The sequence below is a fragment of the Larimichthys crocea genome, chromosome III (genome assembly GCF_000972845.2).
Source record: "Larimichthys crocea isolate SSNF chromosome III, L_crocea_2.0, whole genome shotgun sequence".
Classification (NCBI taxonomy): Eukaryota; Metazoa; Chordata; class Actinopteri; family Sciaenidae; genus Larimichthys; species Larimichthys crocea.
Genome location: NC_040013.1, coordinates 36,017,308 through 36,038,195, shown reverse-complemented (window position 1 = coordinate 36,038,195; position 20,888 = coordinate 36,017,308). Strand labels below are relative to the sequence as shown.

At 41.5% G+C, this 20,888-nt stretch overlaps 2 protein-coding genes across 4 annotated transcripts; one reads left to right on the top strand and one right to left on the bottom strand.

Moving 5' to 3' along the window:
• Nucleotides 1-473: 473 nt before the first annotated feature.
• On the top strand, nt 474-7,118 carry LOC104930136 (secretory carrier-associated membrane protein 1). Of its 2 annotated transcripts, XM_027277648.1 has the most exons (10): nt 474-674; nt 1,626-1,706; nt 1,948-2,058; nt 2,571-2,582; nt 2,908-3,019; nt 3,283-3,411; nt 3,537-3,696; nt 3,855-3,956; nt 4,046-4,163; nt 4,317-7,118. In XM_027277648.1, exons 1-10 carry the CDS (start codon nt 618-620, stop codon nt 4,476-4,478), a joined length of 1,044 nt encoding a protein of 347 aa, XP_027133449.1. In that variant the 5' UTR covers nt 474-617; the 3' UTR covers nt 4,479-7,118. The 2 variants fall into 2 exon arrangements, with proteins under 2 accessions (XP_027133449.1, XP_010743153.1); XM_010744851.3 differs by lacking the exon at nt 2,571-2,582.
• Nucleotides 7,119-7,482: 364 nt separating this feature from the next.
• On the bottom strand, nt 7,483-19,368 carry LOC104930137 (LHFPL tetraspan subfamily member 2a protein). 2 transcript variants are annotated; one of them, XM_010744852.3, is made up of 3 exons: nt 19,044-19,368; nt 10,173-10,912; nt 7,483-9,219 (listed from the first exon to the last, which is right to left on the bottom strand). In XM_010744852.3, exons 2-3 carry the CDS (start codon nt 10,582-10,584, stop codon nt 8,963-8,965), a joined length of 669 nt encoding a protein of 222 aa, XP_010743154.1. In that variant the 5' UTR covers nt 10,585-10,912; nt 19,044-19,368; the 3' UTR covers nt 7,483-8,962. The 2 variants fall into 2 exon arrangements, with proteins under 2 accessions (XP_010743154.1, XP_027133450.1); XM_027277649.1 differs by lacking the exon at nt 19,044-19,368 and adding an exon at nt 14,017-14,147.
• Nucleotides 19,369-20,888: the final 1,520 nt, after the last annotated feature.

Sequence of the window (20,888 nt, the reverse complement as noted above, 5' to 3'; positions counted from 1 at the left end):
CTTTTATCCCATGTATACTGCATATACCTCTTGCCTTTTGTTATAGTGTGTGCCTGTTTTGTGTTTGTAACACTTCCCCCCTTACCTTGGAGATCAATAAAGTAATTTATCTATATCTTATCTACTGTTGCAGCACATGCGTACTGACTGATCTGTTTCTTAGGTGGATGAGGAAGCCAAATGTTGTGTAGATTGTATTTGATGGAAATGTGGGGGCAATGCACAGGTGGTGAGAGAAGGGGAGGTGAGTGGGTGTATGTGGGACCCAATGTGATTTTTTTTTCGCACCATGAAGACAAATTGTTTTATTCCAGTCATGTTAGACACAAACACACAGTGCACTGCACCGGTGTGTTCAATGTACCTGTGCAGACGTCATGCTGTCCGCGGTGCTGAAGACAGTGACGTAGGAGGCTGCTGCTCATCACGCATCCTCTCTGCTGCCATTTTTTGTTGTGTGCTACCAGCTAACTTTGCTAAGCGAGGGGGGGTCTCCATCAGAAAGAGGCGGAGAAGACTGCAGGCTGCAGAGAGAGAGAGAGAGAGAGAGGCTGAACCTTCCCTGGAGAAGCGGGGAGCGCTTACACACAGGAAACCGTGATCAGAAAGGCTGAACAATGTCCGATTTTGACAGCAACCCGTTTGCAGATCCGGACTTCAGCAATCCCTTCCAGGTAGCTCACTTAGCTCGCCAGGCTAACCTAGGCCGAGGCTGACTTTAGCATCCGTGCTAACCGCGTTAGACAGCGAGCTAGCGGGTTTCCTCGGCACACGGCTAGGTAGCAGAGCATGCTAACCGCCGTTCACGTTATTTATCTCACCGCACACGCGTTACATGTCTGCTCACTGTGTCTAACAAGCTGTCAGACATTGTATTTGCTCGCCGTTGTTTGTGGTGTTTTCAACGCTGTGTGCACACCAGGACACATGATGTTAGCCGGCTAGCTTCACCCACCGCCAGTAAACATTTGCTGCAAACACCTGCTGGCCTGGGATCAGCTGGGTACATTATGTGCCTGCAATTATTTCCAAGTTTTGCTGGGATTCAAGTCGTATTTGAAATATTATATTGCGATACCGATGCTCCGACATAAACTTAAGTTTGTGTTGATTTAATCCACAGCAGGCTGCTCGTCTTTCAGACAGATTCCTCTGGTAACATGTCCAAAAAAAAACTGATGTTAGTTTGCTACATGCTGTTTATTCTCTTGTGTAAACTATCCTACCTTTTACCAAAGACCAGAGGCTGCCAGCAGTCTGAAGGAGTTCACCCCAACTTAACACCCAGGTGATTTATCTGCTGAGCCCCTCCCACCTGGAAGGTGTGCTCGGTGGGTGGAGTCACCGGGGTGAACACCTGCAAACTGCTGCTGGCCCTTCACGGTACAGGTGCAGCATTGACCTGTCCTGTCACACAAGCATGTAATTAGTGGCCGTCCTAGACCATGACATTTCCGTTGTGTTGCATGCACATCCCGCTACCTGTTTCCACCCTACCTGTCGTCAACGCATCAGTGATAACCGTCCAGAACATGGGAATGAATAGACCCGTAGTGAACAGGTGGTGATTTTGTGCTTGTAGTGTTTAACCCCTGTAACTTTTCATGGACCTCTCTGTCTCATAGGATCCTTCAGTGACGCAGGTGACCCAGTCTGCCCCTCCTGGTGGTCTGGAGGAGTATAACCCCTTCACAGACGCCAGAACGGTCAGCATACCTAGCATCAAAATTGTGTGCATGCATGGGTTTGTGCGCTTCTGAGGCAGTGACCTCATTTTATCCACTACCCTCTCTCTCTCTCTCTCTCTCTCTCTCTCTCTCTTTTCTTCCTCCTGTTATTCACAGAGGATTTAACTGCCAAAATATGATTGTGGCCTAATTACAGTTTTGATTCATAGTGTTTTTGATTGCACAAATATTAACATAGCAGGTCTCTACTGGTTTATAGGCGGCCCCTGGAAATGCCCCCAAATCTACTCCTGCCCCTTCCCAGAACACACAACCTGCCATCATGAAGCCTACAGAAGAGCCGCCGGCATACTCACAGCAACAGACTCAGGTACAACACACAGACACATTTATATGCTGTAAAACTTCAAATAACAGCCCGGGTGTTTATTTGCCTCAGTCACTAAACTCAGCCGGACTATATTTAGGACAGACAAGCCTTAATTGGTTCGATTCCCGCTCTCGCTGCTCCAAGATTGGAAGGTGAACTGACAGCTGGTGAGGTGGCAGTCCACCTCCTTGCCATGGCTGTGGTGCTCTTGAGCAAGGCACCGTGTCACTTGTCACAACACGTAGCCCACTAAAACAGACTCTGTGTTCAACCGGGGCTCGGCTTTGAATTGAAGTTTTACAGCATACTGAATATTTTATAGTTTTCTTTCCACTTGGTTGGAAGTCTGTTGCAGTCTTCACCCTTGTCCGATAGAAGACACAGAGTCTCCACATGTTTGTTCATGTTGTAACATTATAAAGGCGCTCTCTGTCTCTTGGCTTTTGGTTCACATTTTCTCTTTCCTCATATATCTTCTTCATATATTCATCTGTTATCTGATGGCCCAGCAGCGGCGTAATGAGGTACTGTCTTTCATCTGATGTTTTTCGTAGCCCTTCATGTCACCGTCTTGAATTGTGTGAATTCATTTAATTCCCTTTCCCCACTTGTAACTTTCCTCTCGCAGTACAATTTTAGTGCTGGTTTAATACTAACTAAAGAAGACAAGTGAGTGAACAACAGTAGCTGATTGCTTTTCCAATCCTAACTCCTTTTTCCCCTTCTCAAACTAACACACCTAAGCTTACCTGAGTGGAAAATATCTTCATTACTTAACCTGACTGGATATTATAACCCCTGTCAGATGTTGGGTAGTTCATCTTAAGAGCATTTCTGTGTCTGTGTTAGGACCAAGCACGTGCTCAGGCTGAGTTGTTGAGAAGACAGGAAGAGTTGGAGAAGAAAGCAGCAGAGCTCGATCGCCGGGAGAGAGAGTTACAGTCCCACGGAGCCGCGGGAGGTGAGTCAGTCCATCCGTCACTCACTCACACTATTCACTTAATTACGTCATTAACCTCAGGGTCTGAATGGTCATAAGACACACCTAAGTGTACAGGGACCTCCCTCAGACCACACCAAAGTATAGGCATTTCCACCACCGCCTCATAGAAATGTGATATAGTGGGAAAGTATCTTTGCACTGTGACTAAACTAACTAAGGCTGCAAACTCTGATACCGCACATGGCTAATCATCCACACACTTGTTGCCTTTGTCCACACAGGGCGTAAGAACAACTGGCCTCCGCTGCCAGAGAAGTTCCCTGTTGGCCCGTGTTTCTACCATGATATTGCAGTGGACATTCCTGTAGAGTTCCAAAAGACCGTCAAGATCATGTACAACCTTTGGATGTGTAAGTGGATCTGAGATATCCCAAATCGAGGTAGCATTGCCTGCAGTGAACCAGTGACATAAGAAAAGAATAAATGATTTACTCACATGACACTAAAGGTCTTCATTTTGTTGTTGTTCTACCAGTTCACGCGGGCACGCTCTTTGTGAACATGTTCGGCTGCCTGGCATGGTTCTGTGTGGATCCATCTCGTGGTGTAGATTTTGGCCTGGCCATGCTATGGTTTCTGCTGTTTACCCCCTGTTCTTTCGTCTGCTGGTACAGACCGCTTTACGGAGCTTTCAGGTAAGCGGATACATGGAAAATGACATGTCGCTAAAGCAATGCGGATAAAGCAAAGGCAGTAATTGCTCCAAGTATGACAGGAGTAAAAAGAAGTGGTCAAGGGAATTTGAAAATACCACATTGATCTCTCACTGCCTCGTTCTCTGTCTCCACTACAGGAGCGACAGCTCGTTCCGCTTCTTTGTCTTCTTCTTCGTCTATATCTGTCAGTTCGGAGTTCACGTCCTACAAACTATTGGCATCACTGGCTGGGGAACATGGTCAGTATTTTGTGCTTTTACTGATTCTGTACCTCAACGAGGGGTGTGTAACGAAGTTCACTCATGTTGTCATTGTTTTTTTTTGCCAGTGGTTGGATTGCAGCTTTAACTGGTCTGAACACCAGTATCCCAGTGGGCATCATCATGTTACTGATTGCAGCTCTATTCACTGCACTGTCCGTGGGCTCGCTCATTATGTTTAAAAAGGTAACAACCAAAATGTCAGCTCTGGTTGCTCTGTTTAATAGAATCTAATCAGTTTAATGAGAACTGAATCAATCAGTACTGTGCTAAAACCTTTGCGGTAGATGAAAATCATTTGACTTGACTCCAGCTAAGTTTCTTCTCTGCTCTTTCCAGGTGCACGCTCTCTATCGTACCACCGGTGCTAGTTTTGAGAAGGCTCAGCAGGAGTTTGCGACCGGGGTTATGTCCAACAAGACCGTTCAGACTGCAGCCGCCAACGCTGCAGCTAATGCTGCGTCCAATGCTGCTCGTGGGGCCTTCAAACCTCAGCCATAAACTGACACAGACAAACACATGCTCGCACATACAAGCATACACGCACACACATACACATACACACTAAAAAGTTGGAGGTGCACAGCTGTGGCCCTGCAGGCTCTCAAATCAAATTGATTCTGTTGTTATGCTTTTGCAAGATTGCCCTGCACACAAAAAAGTGCAGAGTCAGTGAAATAAAAGAGAAATTAGTCAGACAAAGTGACCAGAGTTGTCCGCCTCCACTTAAAATCAAGTAAAAACTTTCCTACATCCTTCCTTTCTGCTTTCCAGTCAGATGACTGTCTGCTCACATCCCTTGAAACATCCACTAAGTGACTCAAGGTCTGCTCCGAGTGTGTGGGATTTCATCTCACTCCTTTGCTTTCCCTGTTCTTCTGTCACCTTGAGGTGTTCCTAGGTCAGTCAGAGGTGGCAGTTCTAGCATACCTTATTTTTGTCATGGTGGTGATGAACTACAAACAGCTTCCTGCCTGGTTAATACAGTATAGAGTCATGAGAAGTGATAATCTGATCTGTTTTTGCACATAGTTCTGTTTTTCTTGGTCACATACTGAAAGTACAGTGTATGTTTGAATGGCTGGGCCTGTGTGTGAGTGTGTTCTCGACTTTTTTTTTTTTTATAATCCAGTGCTTGGTCATTGAGATCTGAAAGGTAAATTGCACCTCGTCCTATATCTGTGCTTCTATTCTGAGACTCTTGACAAATACCATCCCGGTAATCCATATAAACTGAAATATGTCGGTATGTTCTTATTTAAGGACATGCCTGCAGCACCCAGCAGTGCTTCAGTGACACCTGTCAGTAGAATGATTATTCCCACTTTGTGTGCTACTTTGATTTGCAATGTGGGGCTGGGTCAGCATCTCTGTGGCTTACTAAGATCTGACAGCATGATAACAACATGCATGTTCAGCACACTCAAGGTAGCTGTTAATTCGGCATTCTGTCCACTGCCAGCCATTTCTCTGGCTACAGGTGGTAGCTGTTTTATTGAGGGGGAATGTCTGCCTACCTATTTTCCTCCTTGGTTTCTGTGAGAAGTGAGCTGTTAAAAGTTACTGCATGTCCTAGTGGCTGTTTGACTGGTTGATGATGTTTGGATCTGTTCCCAAGGTCACCAGTTCTCACCACTAACCTAAAAGAGGTTCAGTCAAACGCTTTCACGGCCTGGTGCACTAAAGGGAGACAAAAGACGTCAGAATTATTCACATTTTCACTTATGTTTGTGTGACATTAATAGACTACGCGGCTCTCCCTCTGTTGTTTTTGTAGCCCCTCACACTTCGTTAAAAACTAACGCTGCTATGAATCTGAGAGCTGCTTGTTTTTAGTTTCCTGCTGTCATGTTTCCTGTTGAAAAGGTCACATACCATTTAAAGTAAAAACAATGGTACTGTGTGTATGTACACTGCATAGACTAACAGTCCGTTTGCATTTTTACAGACAAAAAAAAGTCAGTTTGATGGTTCTTCCTCTGTCAGTATTGGATTACTGGCATCACACGTTTTATAGCCAAAATGAACATTAAGGTAACAGAGTACTGAACTTGTCAGTGATATCAATAAGATACATTAATTTATAACAGTGTTATTCAGCAGTAAGTTGTACATGTACATTATACATGTATCTACTGTCACTGGAGTGAAATATGGATGGACGTGGGTTACATTTGTGTCCTCTCATAGTGGTGGTGAGTGTCTGAAGATGTGCATGATAGATTACTGATGACTGCTACTGCTTTATTGCAAATGTATGGACTGGAAATCATGGTGGACAAAATACTCCTGTGAGAAGTTGAAGGTCAATAGTGTGAAATGAACAGCCTAAATCTTGGCAGTATTGTTTTTGTTTGGAAATCTTTTTGTTTGAAATGTCAATGCACATTTCTTGTTTCGCGTTGAGCTTAGTGCAAAAGACAAACATGTTTTTATTTATGGTGTAATTTAAGTTTGCTTTTCAACTTTGTTTGGTTTGATTTTACATTATGTTTTATGCTTTTGTGGTTTTGTAATGACATGATCATAGCATCAGCTAGATTTAAAAGTGTTTTAATGACTTTGCAACTTGACCCTGCAAGAGTTGTGCTTGTGCGGATGAGGACGCGTGGATGATCAGTATGAAAGGTAAAATAAAAAATGAATCTCCCTCAAGTGTTATTCTATGTCCTGAAAAGCTGTGAGAAATCTACCAAATGTCCATATAGATTTGTTTTTAAATCTTGGTTTGTAATGTGTTCCCTTGCCATGTTTTACTTTTCAACTTTTCTTTGCTACAAACACCCACATGATTCCCACGCATTTATAGTTTTAAACAGTTGTTGTATGAATGCCATGCCACAGTGGGTAATTTCTTGATGTATTTGGTGAGCTGGTCTGCAGAAAAGAACAACGTGATTGTAGTTTGCTGACACAGAAGTGTGTTTTTGACCTGTGGCCATGTTATTTCACTGAATCAGAGAAGAAACTCATTCAAAAAGGGACACTTGTATATTTTGTAAAGTTGAAAATTTGATCCCCATTATCAATCACATGTAAAAAGAAAACGTAATGCACTCTTGTCTGGCCTTTGTTGCATGTGAAATAGTTTGAGTTTTGTATATTTATGGTATTAACATGAAATAAAATTTGAAAGAAACATTTGTGGATTTTCAGAAAACCATTATGTCGTTACATAACGTTTACCTGCTTCTTATGTGTAAATTATTGTCAAAAATATGACTGAATCAAGTTTTTTTGTTGAAATCTAACCAAGCATTAGCTTAGGATCAGCGCTTTAAGCCAGTGGTTCTCATATTTTTCAGCATGTGACTCTTTAAAATGAAGCAAAGTCTCCTCACAACACCATGTCACACTTGCTGTTACAAAAGAGTTTAACCAAAGAGTTATTTGTCTACTTTCCATCACTAGGTGTCAGTGTTTCCTCAGGAAGTTTGGGTTTAACAGGCGCAGAATATAAAAGTAGAAACCTAGACAGTATAAGAGTAAAATAAGCTTTACAAACTTGCCACAGATAGATTTACTAAAGCGGGCCTGTTTTATTTGAGTACAAAGTACAGACAGTATCGCTTCTCACACACATCAACCTCTCATACATGCAGCATCAAACTGATCATCAAATGTGCCACAGATGTTGTTACTCTTTTGTTAATGTAACAAAAACAGTCAACATATTAATTTAAGTACAGACAGACTAGAAATGTTTTGTTTTTTTTGTACATATTAAAACCCATATCATGATTTCACTCCATAGTCTCATCCTCTCGGTCCATTCACTCCCACAGCAAACACACTATAGCTGAATTATTGCACATCTCACCTACAAAAGAATAAAAGCAATCACACAGTGTTACATTTACCACAACTTACTGTAGTATTCTTGGAAAAAAAATAAAATAGAAACAAGTGAACAAAATGTGTAGCAATGTGAAATGAATTAAGGACCAAGTGCAAGACACAATATCAGGTGGTCTTTAGGAATACTCTAAATGTACCATACAGACAAAGATGACTGCCCTAATCAGCTTTAAAAAAAAAAAAAAAAAAGTCCAAATCACACGGATGACCCACTGGAAGCTTTTTTGCATTCAAAAAAAGCTTTTTGACATTTGACTCACTTTTTTTGTGTCTTGGACATCTTTACAAAGCCAGATATTGTCTGTATGGTGTGCCATAAGGTAAGTCATGATAGGCTATGGGGCGGCTGCTTTATCTCGCTGTGAGCAAACACCCGCTAATGTAAGCGCACCATATGGCAAAGTCTCTGGTTCTCTTCTGCACACACTCTGCCAGTTAATAAGCTGCAATAGACCCACAAACAATCCATTTAATAAGACGAGATCCCTTTAAAGTGGCACATTTAAAAAGGTAGCTGGAGAGTTTTACTGTCGTGCTGTGCCACAGATTCAGAGCATATGGACATTTAGAAACCTCAATTAATGTCTGTAACACACACACACACACACACACACACACACACACACGGAGAACATATGCAAGCTGTTGTTGGGTGTTTTAGTGGACACATCTGCTAGTATTCAGCGGTTTGTTGAGGTTTGCAGGTGAACCATGTGAATGAACGTTACAGTCCTACACACTGTTTTACTGGCAGTGTTTAATCTGTCCACAATAACACTAATGGCATATCCACTACCACTAACAATCTGCTGCTATTTCAATACAGTGGTAAGGCAAGAATTACAAAAGAAAAAAACAGTATCTTGGTCAAAAATACTTGGATAAATATACAGGTAATGTTCCTTATCCCATCTTGGTATCATCAGGTCAGCTTCAGCAACTTTCAGAAGAGAACACCATGCATAACAACTTAAAAAACTGTTACCAAGGCTGCTATCTATTCAACAATTAGCTGGTTTTAAGCACGCTATCATGAAGAAAATCAATCAGAGTTGGCAATGTCTGTTCTCCCTCCACTGGCATGTACAGGTTTCCAATTCCTGGAGTTTTCCAAGGTTTCTGACGGCTCAGAGCAGGCAGATCAGACTCTTCCCCTCTTCAATCTCCTCCTGAACCTTGTCACTGGAGGTGGCAATCTCAGCCTGTGCGGACAGAACAGCACACAGGAAACTTGCCAGTGTTCCACCTATCGCTGCGTAGAACGCCCAGCCGAGTGAGCACATTGCCGGCCTAAAGGGCAAGGCGTTTGTGCCGCAGTACTGGATCACCTTCTCTGAACCCCAACCGGCAGGGTACAGCATGAGGCCCACCATCAGCAACAGGCCTGGGGGGAGAGCACACGATGAGACGAGGGGTTTAGTCACGTACGTGTAAACATCGGGGCTGAAAGCACAAACAGATCACAGAGCAGCTGGGAACGTGGTGACTCAACTCTGGTGAAGAATACATCTATTTTTCAACTGACAGGAATTTTATTTGTGATGAGAGGAAAGGCCCCATTTGACTGTCCCGACAGTGATGTCACACAATGATAAATTACCTACTCGACAGACGCGCCCAGCCAAACACACCTTTGGGAGGCCGTTGTTGAAAGAAACATTCAAGAGACTTAGAGAAGTTTGGTTGCAACCTCCAACTAGGAAACATGAACGTCCCTGAAGGCATAATTATAAAACATACAGTAACATACATGCGTTGGATTGGAAGCATGTCAAAGACAAAAAGTGGAAGTAAATCTGGTGTTTGTTTTTTGGGGAGGTTTTAAAGTGACATCACTGTATATACTTATTATATTTCAGTATGAACGCTTTCTTTTTTTCCAATTACAATATGATACATTTTACAATATTTTACTTTAGACTTTTATTTTTAATTTATTTTTTAAGAAATCGTGTCTATGTTATGTTACCAAGCAGGTTTTTTTGTTTAACTTTCATTAGTCATACAGCATAGTACGGTCAGGGATAAAACAATAAATCCTGGACTTATTTCCATTGTTGAGTGTTTTCACAGTCCACCATCCATCATTTAAACAGAAACAAGTATTAGACATAAGATGGTACGTTAGAAAAGAAGACTTAAAAAATGATGTAACATTTTTTAAAAAAGGTTTATGAGTAAGTACAGTGTGCAGAGTGTTTTTTGTTAGATGTTTCCATGTTCTCTTCCCATGTTTCCTGTGTAGTAAAACTGATTTCTTGTGTGGAAGATCTGGACACAGGAATACTTTTTCTGACAGTTATGCACACACACACACAGATATGCAGTATGTCTCACCTGCAATAGCCTGGAGCAGTCCACAAATGTTGAATAAACTCTTCTTCAGGATGCTCTGGAAGCACAGGCTGAAGATGGAGATACAGGCCACTCCTCCAAGCACCAACGTCCCTGCTGCCAGAAACAACATCGCAGCCTGCCAGAAGCCACTGGCCACTTCTCCAAATGTCCCAGCATAAGGCCCGCAGCTCACCCCTACACCCCGGCTTCCGATACGAAGGCAGCGGCTGTAGAGGCCAAGAGACGGGCGGTACTCCCCAGAGTCCACTCCTGCCCCGCTCGCACTGGCGTCTGACCGAGGGTAACCCAGCAACCAATCAGGGCTCATGAAAGCAATGAGCTCAGCGAAGGCCACTACAATACTGAGCAGTGTCCAGAGCATGGAGCGGCATGTTACAATAACATGACACATGGCGTTAAGAAATGGTAACAGCCGAAGATAAGAAATAAAATACAAATTCTTGAAATCTTTTAAAGCTCCTCCAAGTGACAGAGCACTGATATTGGGGAATTTAAATTCCTTTCCTTACAAAGAGAAAGGTCCAGTAAGTTCCCTGTTCAGATCCAGATGGGCTGCTGATCTTATCCTCTCGGAGCAGATGTTTTCCCTCCTCTCACAACTTGTTCTTCTTTGCTCTACCTGCTTCTTCTCTGAGACAAAGTCCAGCTCTGGTCATCCCAAGCGGCTATAATGCACCAAAGCAGCTTCCCTCAGCCATGGTACCGTCCTTAAGACACACCTACAGACACAGAGACACAAGAGGGTCAGAGACGCACAAAATCTGTATACATTTGAAGTCGGAGTAGCTGACGCAGGGGCGAGAGAAAAAAGAGGCACAGTGTAAGAAGGATGAACATGCAACTGATTTCCCAACCACTATGAATCATCAAGCTCCCTCATGTTTGCTGAATGCCCCACAGGATTTCTAAATTGTACCATTGTCATCAAATACACCCTTACTCATCCACCATCTTCCCACAGGGTGCTACTTCAGATTCCCTATCTTACAGCTGTGTGTACCGTGAGCAACAACTAAATGTCTGTTTAATGGTTAAAAATGAATCACACGCTTACACACATAACATAGTTTATATAATTGTCATTTTATTCATGATTACTACGATGCCTTTGTGTGTTTGATTTTATCTGCAAAATGACTGGAGCCTTGTGTGTCTCACCACTGAGCAGCTGTCAACACAGATCAGTGCGGAGCTCTGTTACAGCATGCCGCATCTGACAGTAACACATGCCAGATCCTCACTGCTGTGGCAAGCGCACACATGATATGAACTGGATCTTCATCATTCAGTTCATTGTTTAAATTACAGCATGAATAAATTCAATACATAAGAGGGGTGGTTATTGGCTTTATTATAGCATTTTATTATGTAATTTTAAAGCTGCAGCAAAAAAAAAAAAAATGAAATAAAATGTCTTTGTTCTTTATTCAACAGCAATCAAAACTTGATTACAAATAGCTTGTAACCTGTAACAGATGATACTTTCAGAGCAATTCTCTTAAGTCCTCTGTATATGTGAGTCAGCGCTCAAGTGTGTTTTTGAATGTGTATAAGTCCCAATCAAAGCGATCGTGATACTGTTGCTATGTTATGATTTAGTTGCTGTGACCACATTGGCCTCGACACAGCCGTGGTCTCATGGGAGCTTGGAGTTTTTCTCAGAAACCGTCTGATGTCATGATCCAGCGTTATGATGCACACAGGAAAATATGTGGGATCTGGTTTAAATTCAGAATGGATGATGGATCTCACTGGTGGAGTCTGTGCATCCTCCAAAAAAAGTTGTGAGAAGCTTAAACAGTCTTTTCACCTCGACTGCGAAATCTATAGTCTGACATAGCGTTGTTTTTATTTGGCTTTGAGACATCTGTCTCTAAAATTTCAGCCTCCACCCCATTAATGCTGTGTTCATGTTAGAAGATATCTCTTTTGCAGGTGGGAATTATTTTGTATTGTTTTGCCCAAATAAATCAGCAACAAGTGATGTACCCATCACACCAGCATCATTTTGTGGTAGCAGTGGAGCTGTCAACTCCTCGTTTAATGTCTGTAACTTCATCTGCACAGTTGTATACATTTTTTCCACTCCTTTCCATTTTTGTGTCTATTCCTGTTGCTGTTTTTTCATTTAGCTATCTTTATGACGCTGTAATTGGAAGACAGTGTCCCAGTTTCCACTCCCACCTACAAAGCTGTTTGTTCAATTATTTCAAAGGGGGGAAACAGCGGCCAGACCTTTCAGAAATTTGAACCAATGAGCAAATCAGAGATTTTGGCAACAATTTAAGAGTTCTGAAGACAGGCTATTAAAAGTTTAAAAAAGTTCAACGTGTCATTCAAGTATTTTCATTCTTTAGAACAACTTTCTACTGAAGGAATAGTCCCTAGTGGTTTGTGGATTATCCAGAGTAATAAGAGTAACTGCTGAATTATTAAAACAAAATTTCATTGACTAGAGTGGGGCCAGAAATCTCAGACACTGATATCTCAAATTCTGGGCACATAAAACCAAACTTTTTTTCCCCCAAGACTCGATAGTGAGAACTAAGTTATTTGTGTTATGTATTTTGGGTGACGTCTGTATCAGATTAAGTATAAATAAGGCCTTACTTTATTACTTTAGTGTATTAGATTCATAACTTTCCCATTAAAGGGAAGAGAGGCTGTTCCTTCATGTTATCGCTCTAATTCTTACTGACTGTGTCATTTTGTTTGTGAAGACAAGTTCAGCACACGAACATTCATTAAGAGTTATAAGTCACTCTGATGCCCTGAGGGGAATAAATGTGGAATTAGGTTACATATAACCTCCTCGACAGCCACCATTTAAGATGGTAAATCACCACACCACATCAGTAGGAAACGCAGACTGATGTTATACATTGTCTGATATGATCGGAGTCTGTTCAAGGCAAAACACTTCAGACATTTCCCAGGCCACAAAAATAAGAGAATTATCTCATGCAGCTTAAAAAAGACTCATCTAAATGCAGGGTTGACTAAGAACCAGCAGACCTGAAGTCACAAGCATGACGACATCTGAGGAAGAGGTATGAATGACTTGAAACACTTAAGATGCGGGTGTGATTCAGTTCAGCAGGATTCGGCCGTGTCTGCAGTTCACAGTTGTGTTTTCAAGTTGTTCTGCTGAAGTATGAAAGATTGTGCTTATAGTTTGTGCACAGGTTTTGTCTTGACTTTGACAGTGATGCCTATCTGTAACATTCCTAGTAATTTCACTCTATCTGCACATCTTTTTAGGGGCACGTCTCCACATACAATTTGCTTTATTCTCCTTCTACAATTTTGCATCTTAATTAGAGATTACATGAACCCTCAGCCAGAATATACTGTCTACACATAATTACCAACCTTGAAGATAAACCGAAAGCGTGCATTTCAGTTACCACTGAGCTGAGTAAAGTAACAGGATAAAGAAACTACAACAACGTGACTATTCATTATCAGCCAAAAAGGAAATGGCAGACGCTAACAGGAAATAAACAGGAAGCATCAGTGTCTATACAACAGCCTGTGAGGCTCAGTCAACCATTGTGAAGATGATCCGTTTTCAATCTAAACCATTGACCCCTCACACAGGTTTCTGTCAAATAGTATTAAAGGAAGAATGTCTGAAGAAACATGTTTGTATTTGTGATTCTACTTCTCAGCAACCCAAGCTATAGTTTTTAGTTTCTCTGTGGTGTTTGAGTCAGCTGATTATAGTCCATCCAGGCTGCGCACGGTACTGCCTGTTAAGAGTACAACCCCTCAAATTAGCAGCTCTGCCGTTTTAAACTATAGGGATAGAGTCCAAACATACCTTGTTGAGGCAGCCAGCAGGCACCTTGTGTGATCTCTCTAAGTTCTTACAGGAAATCTCTTCACTCATACCTCATCTTGGCTTTCTGTAGTCTCACTAAGGACTACACTCAGAGAGAGATGAAAACTCAAAAGGTTTTTTTTTTTTCCTAGTAGGGTAAAGAGTAGAGTATTTGAGGAAGTGTGCAGTAGGGCTTCTTCACCCCTTTTTGATGATGCTATTAACATTTATGATTAGAAGTGAAAGAGCTTACAGATGTATTTCTAGCAGAGACTTATTGTGCATATTGGCTGCTAATTTAAACAATCATGTCTTGAGCAAAAGACAGAAATTTTTTGTTTTAGATACTACTCTGCACATGTGGTGATTAGCATGTGTGTGGTGTGTGTGTGGTTGCGTGTGCACACTGAAGCGCAGATAGGTCACTACATCCTGAAACTGATGAATACTTTCCGCTTGTTTGCTGGTTGTTGAATAGACTTCTGGGAAAGTGCTTGAGCAGCACTTCCTTGGCAAGGTCAAGATTTTCTATGTGTTTTTCGCGAGTGCTGAGGGAGGAGTATTTTACACTTCACGGCACATGAGACACTCTGAATTATGACTTATTCATAACCCAGCGATCCAGGCGCTGTGGGTGAGAGGTCTCTGCCTCCCAGTTGTTTTTGATAGATGCGTATCTCGAATCTGTCAGATCTTTGTTACTGCAGCTCTCCATGCGACTGTGGAGTCACTGTCATAGATATGTATCATCACCAACACTGACAGATCATGGAGTCTTATGCTTCTTTCATGAGTCCTGCATGATGCTGAGTTTGACTGATGATACAGTCGATACACTGCATCTGCATCTGATCTGAACCTGCTCCTTCCCACAATGCTCTCCTGTCCTGACTCAAACCAAGCCTCGCAGAATTATGCACATGTAGTGACGGCCTGAAGCCAACTTACACACAGTTTTCCAATCCTTCATTTAGCGAGCCAACATGAACAGTCTCCATGCTGCTATGAGACAAACTTTGTTTAATGGAATTTACAAAAAATACAAACCACTGGCCAACAGCCAGCCATGTGGACTACAAGTTTGGCTGTGAAAACTTGTTGGCCGAGCTGCATGTATGCTCAATAAAAAAATTCTACTAATGAAGTGTAACATCAGTTCGAGCTGAACCCTTTCAAAACTATAGTCAAAGCACTGGATACGAGGTATATTTGGGTCAGTCAGTTGGCCGTTGGTGGAGGTCGCTGAGTAGTACATCTAGAGTAATTGTCTGAGTTATCAGCAAAGCCTCTGGTAGCATGCCAAGGTGCTGAGGTAATGAGTGCTGGCTGTAGAGGGTGAGAGTGAAATGAGGACTGAAGGAGGGTGGTTGAGCGATCTGAAGCACAGTTGACCCAGATTGGTCCATAAAGGGGAGGTTAGATACAGAATTTGTACGAAACAATTCCATTCATGGACATTAATTTAAAACCGACAGAGAATGGCAATGCTTTTGTTTCTCTATAATGGGCATGAGCTGGTCCCTGTTTAGAAGAGAGTGTTTCAGTTGGTGGATCACCCACCCAGATCAGATGACCCCCTAGTTGATATAGACTGGGAGGTCTCCATTAGCTAATTTTTCTGAACCAAAAAACCTCAAACCAAGGCAATCTGTTCCCTAAGCTGCTGCACTTGGTCTGGTCATGCATCTGGACCAGCCAGGAGGAAGGCCCTCAAACCAAAACCACATAAAGAGGCTGTTTCACCATCACAGCTACTCAAACAAGATGTGGACAGTAAGAAAATCACAGGCCACTGATGAGGATCTAATTTTCCCTGCATGAGTCAGGAAAATAAAAAACCAAAGAGATATGAAACAAGTATGATACCAGTCAGAGTTGGGCAGGACCAAACATATCCCTCTTTAATGAAAGTATGCAAGCAGCTGAGCTCTAGGTGAAGTTGCAGAGAATGAAGCAATAGCTCCAATACTGAACGTACACCACCCACACACTGAGAAAGCATCACAGCATCAACTCTTCATTTCTCAATCAATTTACGATTGATTTGCGAGGAAAGGCTTCATGCTCAGTTCTTCAACAAGATCTGCTGTGGCACGGCAGAAATGACGCAAGTACTGCAGGCAAGTCGAAACATTAGCCGAAATAGAGACACCCATGCCCTGCAGTGTTGACTCGTAAATTTTCATCACAGCCAGTTTGTATCTACTGAACAGCAATTTTGGGAACTTGTGAAACCCAAACCACTTCTACCATCAGAGGTGGAGAGAGAACAAAGCCTTTTCAAACAAAAAGAGACATGACAGAACTAACACACAACACTAATGAGTTGTACATTATGGCTCACTTTGACTGTCACACCTAAACCTGTAGCCTTAGGGAACATCCACCTGCTTTCACAGCATGCTTCATGCTCCAGACAGAGCGCAGATAGCAAAAGAGTGAGTCATGTAAAACATACAAAGAACCAAAGAGAACATGCACAAAGATCAGTTCAGTTTCTTTGGTTTCCATGAAACTTCCTCAGTCCTCCCAGATATTATGAAATAACCCAAGCTGCTTTCCTCAAGAACTCTTTCTTGCTAACTATAACCATGTGAGCCACGGCTTTTGTAGACCAGCGAATGAAAGAGAAGGAGAAAATGTTTCCCATGGATAGGCATTTAGCATAACTTGTGTCTCATAACTTCAGCCAGTGAGTGATGGCGTCCATCAAGTGCATGTTTAGTGCTACAGAGTTAGTTTAGATTTATTCAACAGACCCAGATTAAACACTATAAAACAATTCAAGCTGTAAAAAGCCATTAAATGTTATTCCCCGACTGTATATGATGAGTGAAGAAACACCAGCAGTTCTAGCTTTCAAATACAACCAGGGGGGCCTGAGGTTTCGATGACAATAAGAGGCCCCAAAAATGTAAACAACAAGTCAACAGTGAGGAGCCCTCCAACAGTGTGCAGAAACAATACAGCCCACTTTACTGATGCACAAACACAAAAACAAATACACACCCATAAACTGTGAAAGGTGCCAGCCAGTGCTCACTCGTCCAGGGAATAATTGCATCAAAACGCATGACTTCCCCAGAGAAAAGTATCAGCCAAGCTTGCTTGTGTGTGTGTGTGTGTGTGTGTGTGTGTGTGTGTGTGCGCGCATGAGCCAAAAAGCCTGAATAAAAATCGGCCCTCTTCATCTGGAGCAACTCAACTCAACAAAGGCTGCACAAAGACCTGCCGACAACGGCCCCCTCACTCACTCCTTAGCGCTCAAAGACATGCCACCGTTGGCCCAGAATGCACTCCCTCATTCTTGAAGACAGGCCACTGTGGCCCCTAACCTATTCAATCTGTGCAACACTCCGGCCCCTCACTCCCCACGCAGACTCTGTAGTGGCCCCACAGTTTTCTGACGCACAAAGCCCCTCAGTGACCCACACATTTCACTTACACAAAGATAGGAATGACATGGCCTCCCTCTACTCCCTCCTCACTTCTTCAGCTGTCTTGTTTAATTTCTAAAAAGATGATAGATGCACAAATAAACTTCTTTTTCTTAAACCATCTGTCCCCTTTACACTGGTATTTAAAGAACCTTAGGAGTGTTTTTTGCATGTTAGCTAGTTTATTATACTTATTACATTAGTTTTTTAGATTGGTTTCTATGTTTCAGACAGCTGCTGGTTTACATTAATTTCTCTACAATGAAACCGTACACAAACTAACCAACAAACATTTTGTCAACATTATGTTACCATAGAGGGGTAATACATTTGTGAGCAGATACAAAATCTTGTTCATTCATTCACAGATGTTCCCCAATTTGAGATGAGAGTCAATTGCCAACGATCACTGCAATAATTTGGCAGAAAATCACAAGTAAACACGAACGTTAATACAAAAAATAGGAGCTTTCTTGCAGTAAACTGGCACTTCACTGATTTTACATCAGGAGATGTGCAGTGATTTTACATGTCAGAGAATCAATTAATTTAGTACTCTAATGAATTCAGTGAAAAACAGTGGCCTCCAACAAGGTAGATATAAAAACCTAACTGCTTCTACTGACAAACCACTGAACTTCTTCCTGGACTCATCACTTTATGCTCACGTAAAAAAAAAAAAAAAAAAAAAACACATGCACAGGATGAAATCAGTCACCGAAGGAAAACCGGAGTTTCCCCAATAGATCATGACATAGAGTCACACTATAAACAATGTCCTGGAATCTATTGAACATTAAAAAAAATGATTTTAATGGTTAAATATTAATTTGTAGGTTGGTGAAAAACACTTTCTGAAAGATAGAAGTAATTCCTGCTTTTCTTCCTTCTTCTCATCATTTCACTTGTCCTTGAACTCAGCTAGAATAAACAGTGAACGTTTTCCTGGTTTAGTTTAGTTTATGATGTAGTACCACTTCCCCTCTCAGTGCAGTGTGTATCAAGCGGAGAGCTCCATGGGTGGCTCTCACATAAACTGGACCTCCTCCCTGCACTTCAAGGACACAGGGGCTGTGGTGGAAAGAGAAGGGCTGCTGTGTGGACATGTGTGAAAGACAGATTAAGAAATAAAAACACAAAATAGAGATGGAAAATAAGTAGTTTGGCTTCTCATGGAGGTGATTTCTCTAAGATGTCCAACTGCTACCAGATGTTGTATCTGAACACACAAAGTGGACAGAGTATAACCAGCTGTAGCTGAAGATATCCCTTCAGAAAATGTTAAAATATACAAATTGTCTTCAGGTGGCTGCTTCAGCATAATGTATACGTATGAAGAATCAATGAAGCATGCAAAATGCAACAGCTGCCAATGTAAACGTGAGCTTTTACTGACATTTAGATATTTAGAGGAATATTACCTAAGCAAGACTTCTTGCATTGTGTGTGTGTGTGTGGGTGTGTGTGCAGCTGCAAATCAATCCAAGAGTAACAGTTTAATCAATGAAACATCCAGCAAACAGAAGTTGGGTGAAATCAGTGTCTAAAACAGCTGCATGATGCCTTCTTGTTACATTGTCTTGTACTTACGGTAAGTTAAAAGTGTGGAGATTTTGGCCGGCGCCAGTGAAGAAGCTGTCCTTTGTTTTTGAAACGCTGGTTTGTTTCCCGGTTGCAGCGCAGCTTTGCAAACGCTCATTCACCGAGTCCTCTTTCTTCAGGACGGTATTCTCTTTCCTTCTCCCTCACATAAAGCCATCCCACTACCATCTGACGTCGTCCTTTCTCCTCTTTTCTCTCTCTCTCTCTCTCTCTCTCTCTCTCTCTCTCTCTCTCTGCTCCCTCCCCCCTTTATCCCTTCCCCCACTCCGTTTGTCACAAAAAGAAGAAGGAAAGTTGCAGAGATGCTGATGAGTTCCTGGATTCCGCGTCTTCTCTCTGCGTAAACGCGTCGGGACTGATTTATTCACGCCCTTTCTCTCTTTGATGAAATTGCTGTTTGGAAAGTAAAATTACAAGCTTTCGCTTTTTCTTTTATGAGACAACAACAAAAACGCATAAATTGGATAGACTCAGAGATTGAAATGACACATTGTAATATACAATATTAAATAGCTACAATTATGAGACATTTTAAATAGGGCTCGCATATTTACCAGTCAATATGGGAACAACAAACATATTTTTAAAATGAATTAAACAACCTTTATATCACTTTGCTCTGCTCCAAATTCAGCCAATATTTCCTGTACATGTACAGTCTGGTTTTAAAGTAACAAATACATTTATGATATGTCTATACATTAAGGTAATTGGCAGCTATGAAGTACATAGTCATGCAAGAAGTAAATAGACACCTTCATTCAAATGCAAATTAAAGGTGTCTATTTACTTCTTGCATGTCTGTGTAGAGTCCACCTTTAACAGCTACAACAAAGTGACAAACATGATTTATGATTTAATGATTTATTTATAATAGTATAAATGAAGCAGTCTGCATAATGGGTGTACTTTCAAGTATATTTCCAAAATAAGATTTGAATGCACAACTTTCTACAGTGTGGTATTACTACTTTTAATTAAGTTCTGAGCACTTCTTCCAGACCTGTACAGTCATTATGCAACTTCATAAACATCACTCAAGTAAAAAAAAAAAATGAAAAAAGAGATTCAAATTTTGCTATGATGTGACTCTAAAGGTGATCACTTGAGTCTTTAAAGGATGAAAATGCAGTGAAAGTTTTCATTGTTAGTGTTATGGTAGTACTAATATTTGGTAGCACAATGAGTAGAAACGGGTAGAAAGAAAGGCACAGACCAAAGGGGTTAATGTTTTATTGAGATTGTTGTATGACTTGACAATGTGTTTGTGGGTTTTGGGCTGCCTCTCAGCTGGGAGTAATTGAAGGCTGGGCCTGTAAAGACAAACATTCAGTTTGGCTTGTTTGGTAGCCTTAATATAATGTGCTCATTGTGGTCAATTTAAACCAAAAAAATCTCGTCTGTCTCTTCTCCAAGGTTCCAGGAGATACCGTGTGTTAATTAGTGTAGGTGGGAGTGTAATATAATCTGCCAATTAGGGTTTCTATAATTCCTTTGTAATGTGTAACATAAAGTAAGACCATGCACTAATTGCCAGTAGAATAGCATAAATGCATTTTAAGGTATTTTTTGTGTTGTGATGTTTTGATATCAGGTGTCAGGTGATTCCCCTGTACTGTGGAAGGGGTCATTTCCAGTAGAAGTCTATATAAGGCTGCCAGGACCATATTTTGCCCATAGTCCACAGTGTTTTATGTGGAAAAATGTCTTTATTATTTATTGTTACTTTTAGCTGCTATCCTAATATCAAGTGTTTGGTGAAATCTTAAAATAATGATAAAATAGTGGCCATGCACAGCTGCACTTAAGTATTCAATCATTTTGCAATGGACG

What these genes read in the sequence shown, in the direction of transcription:
- LOC104930137 (XM_010744852.3), bottom strand. Translation starts at nt 10,584, where the DNA reads ATGTGTCATGTTATTGTAACATGCCGCTCCATGCTCTGGACACTGCTC. An exon ending in ACTGCTCCAGGCTATTGCAG is followed by an intron (nt 9,220 to 10,172) that starts GTGAGACATACT and finishes CTCTCCCCCCAG; the next exon opens with GCCTGTTGCTGATGGTGGGC.
- LOC104930136 (XM_027277648.1), top strand. Translation starts at nt 618, where the DNA reads ATGTCCGATTTTGACAGCAACCCGTTTGCAGATCCGGACTTCAGCAAT. An exon ending in CATGTACAACCTTTGGATGT is followed by an intron (nt 3,412 to 3,536) that starts GTAAGTGGATCT and finishes TTGTTCTACCAG; the next exon opens with TTCACGCGGGCACGCTCTTT. An exon ending in CGCTCATTATGTTTAAAAAG is followed by an intron (nt 4,164 to 4,316) that starts GTAACAACCAAA and finishes TGCTCTTTCCAG; the next exon opens with GTGCACGCTCTCTATCGTAC.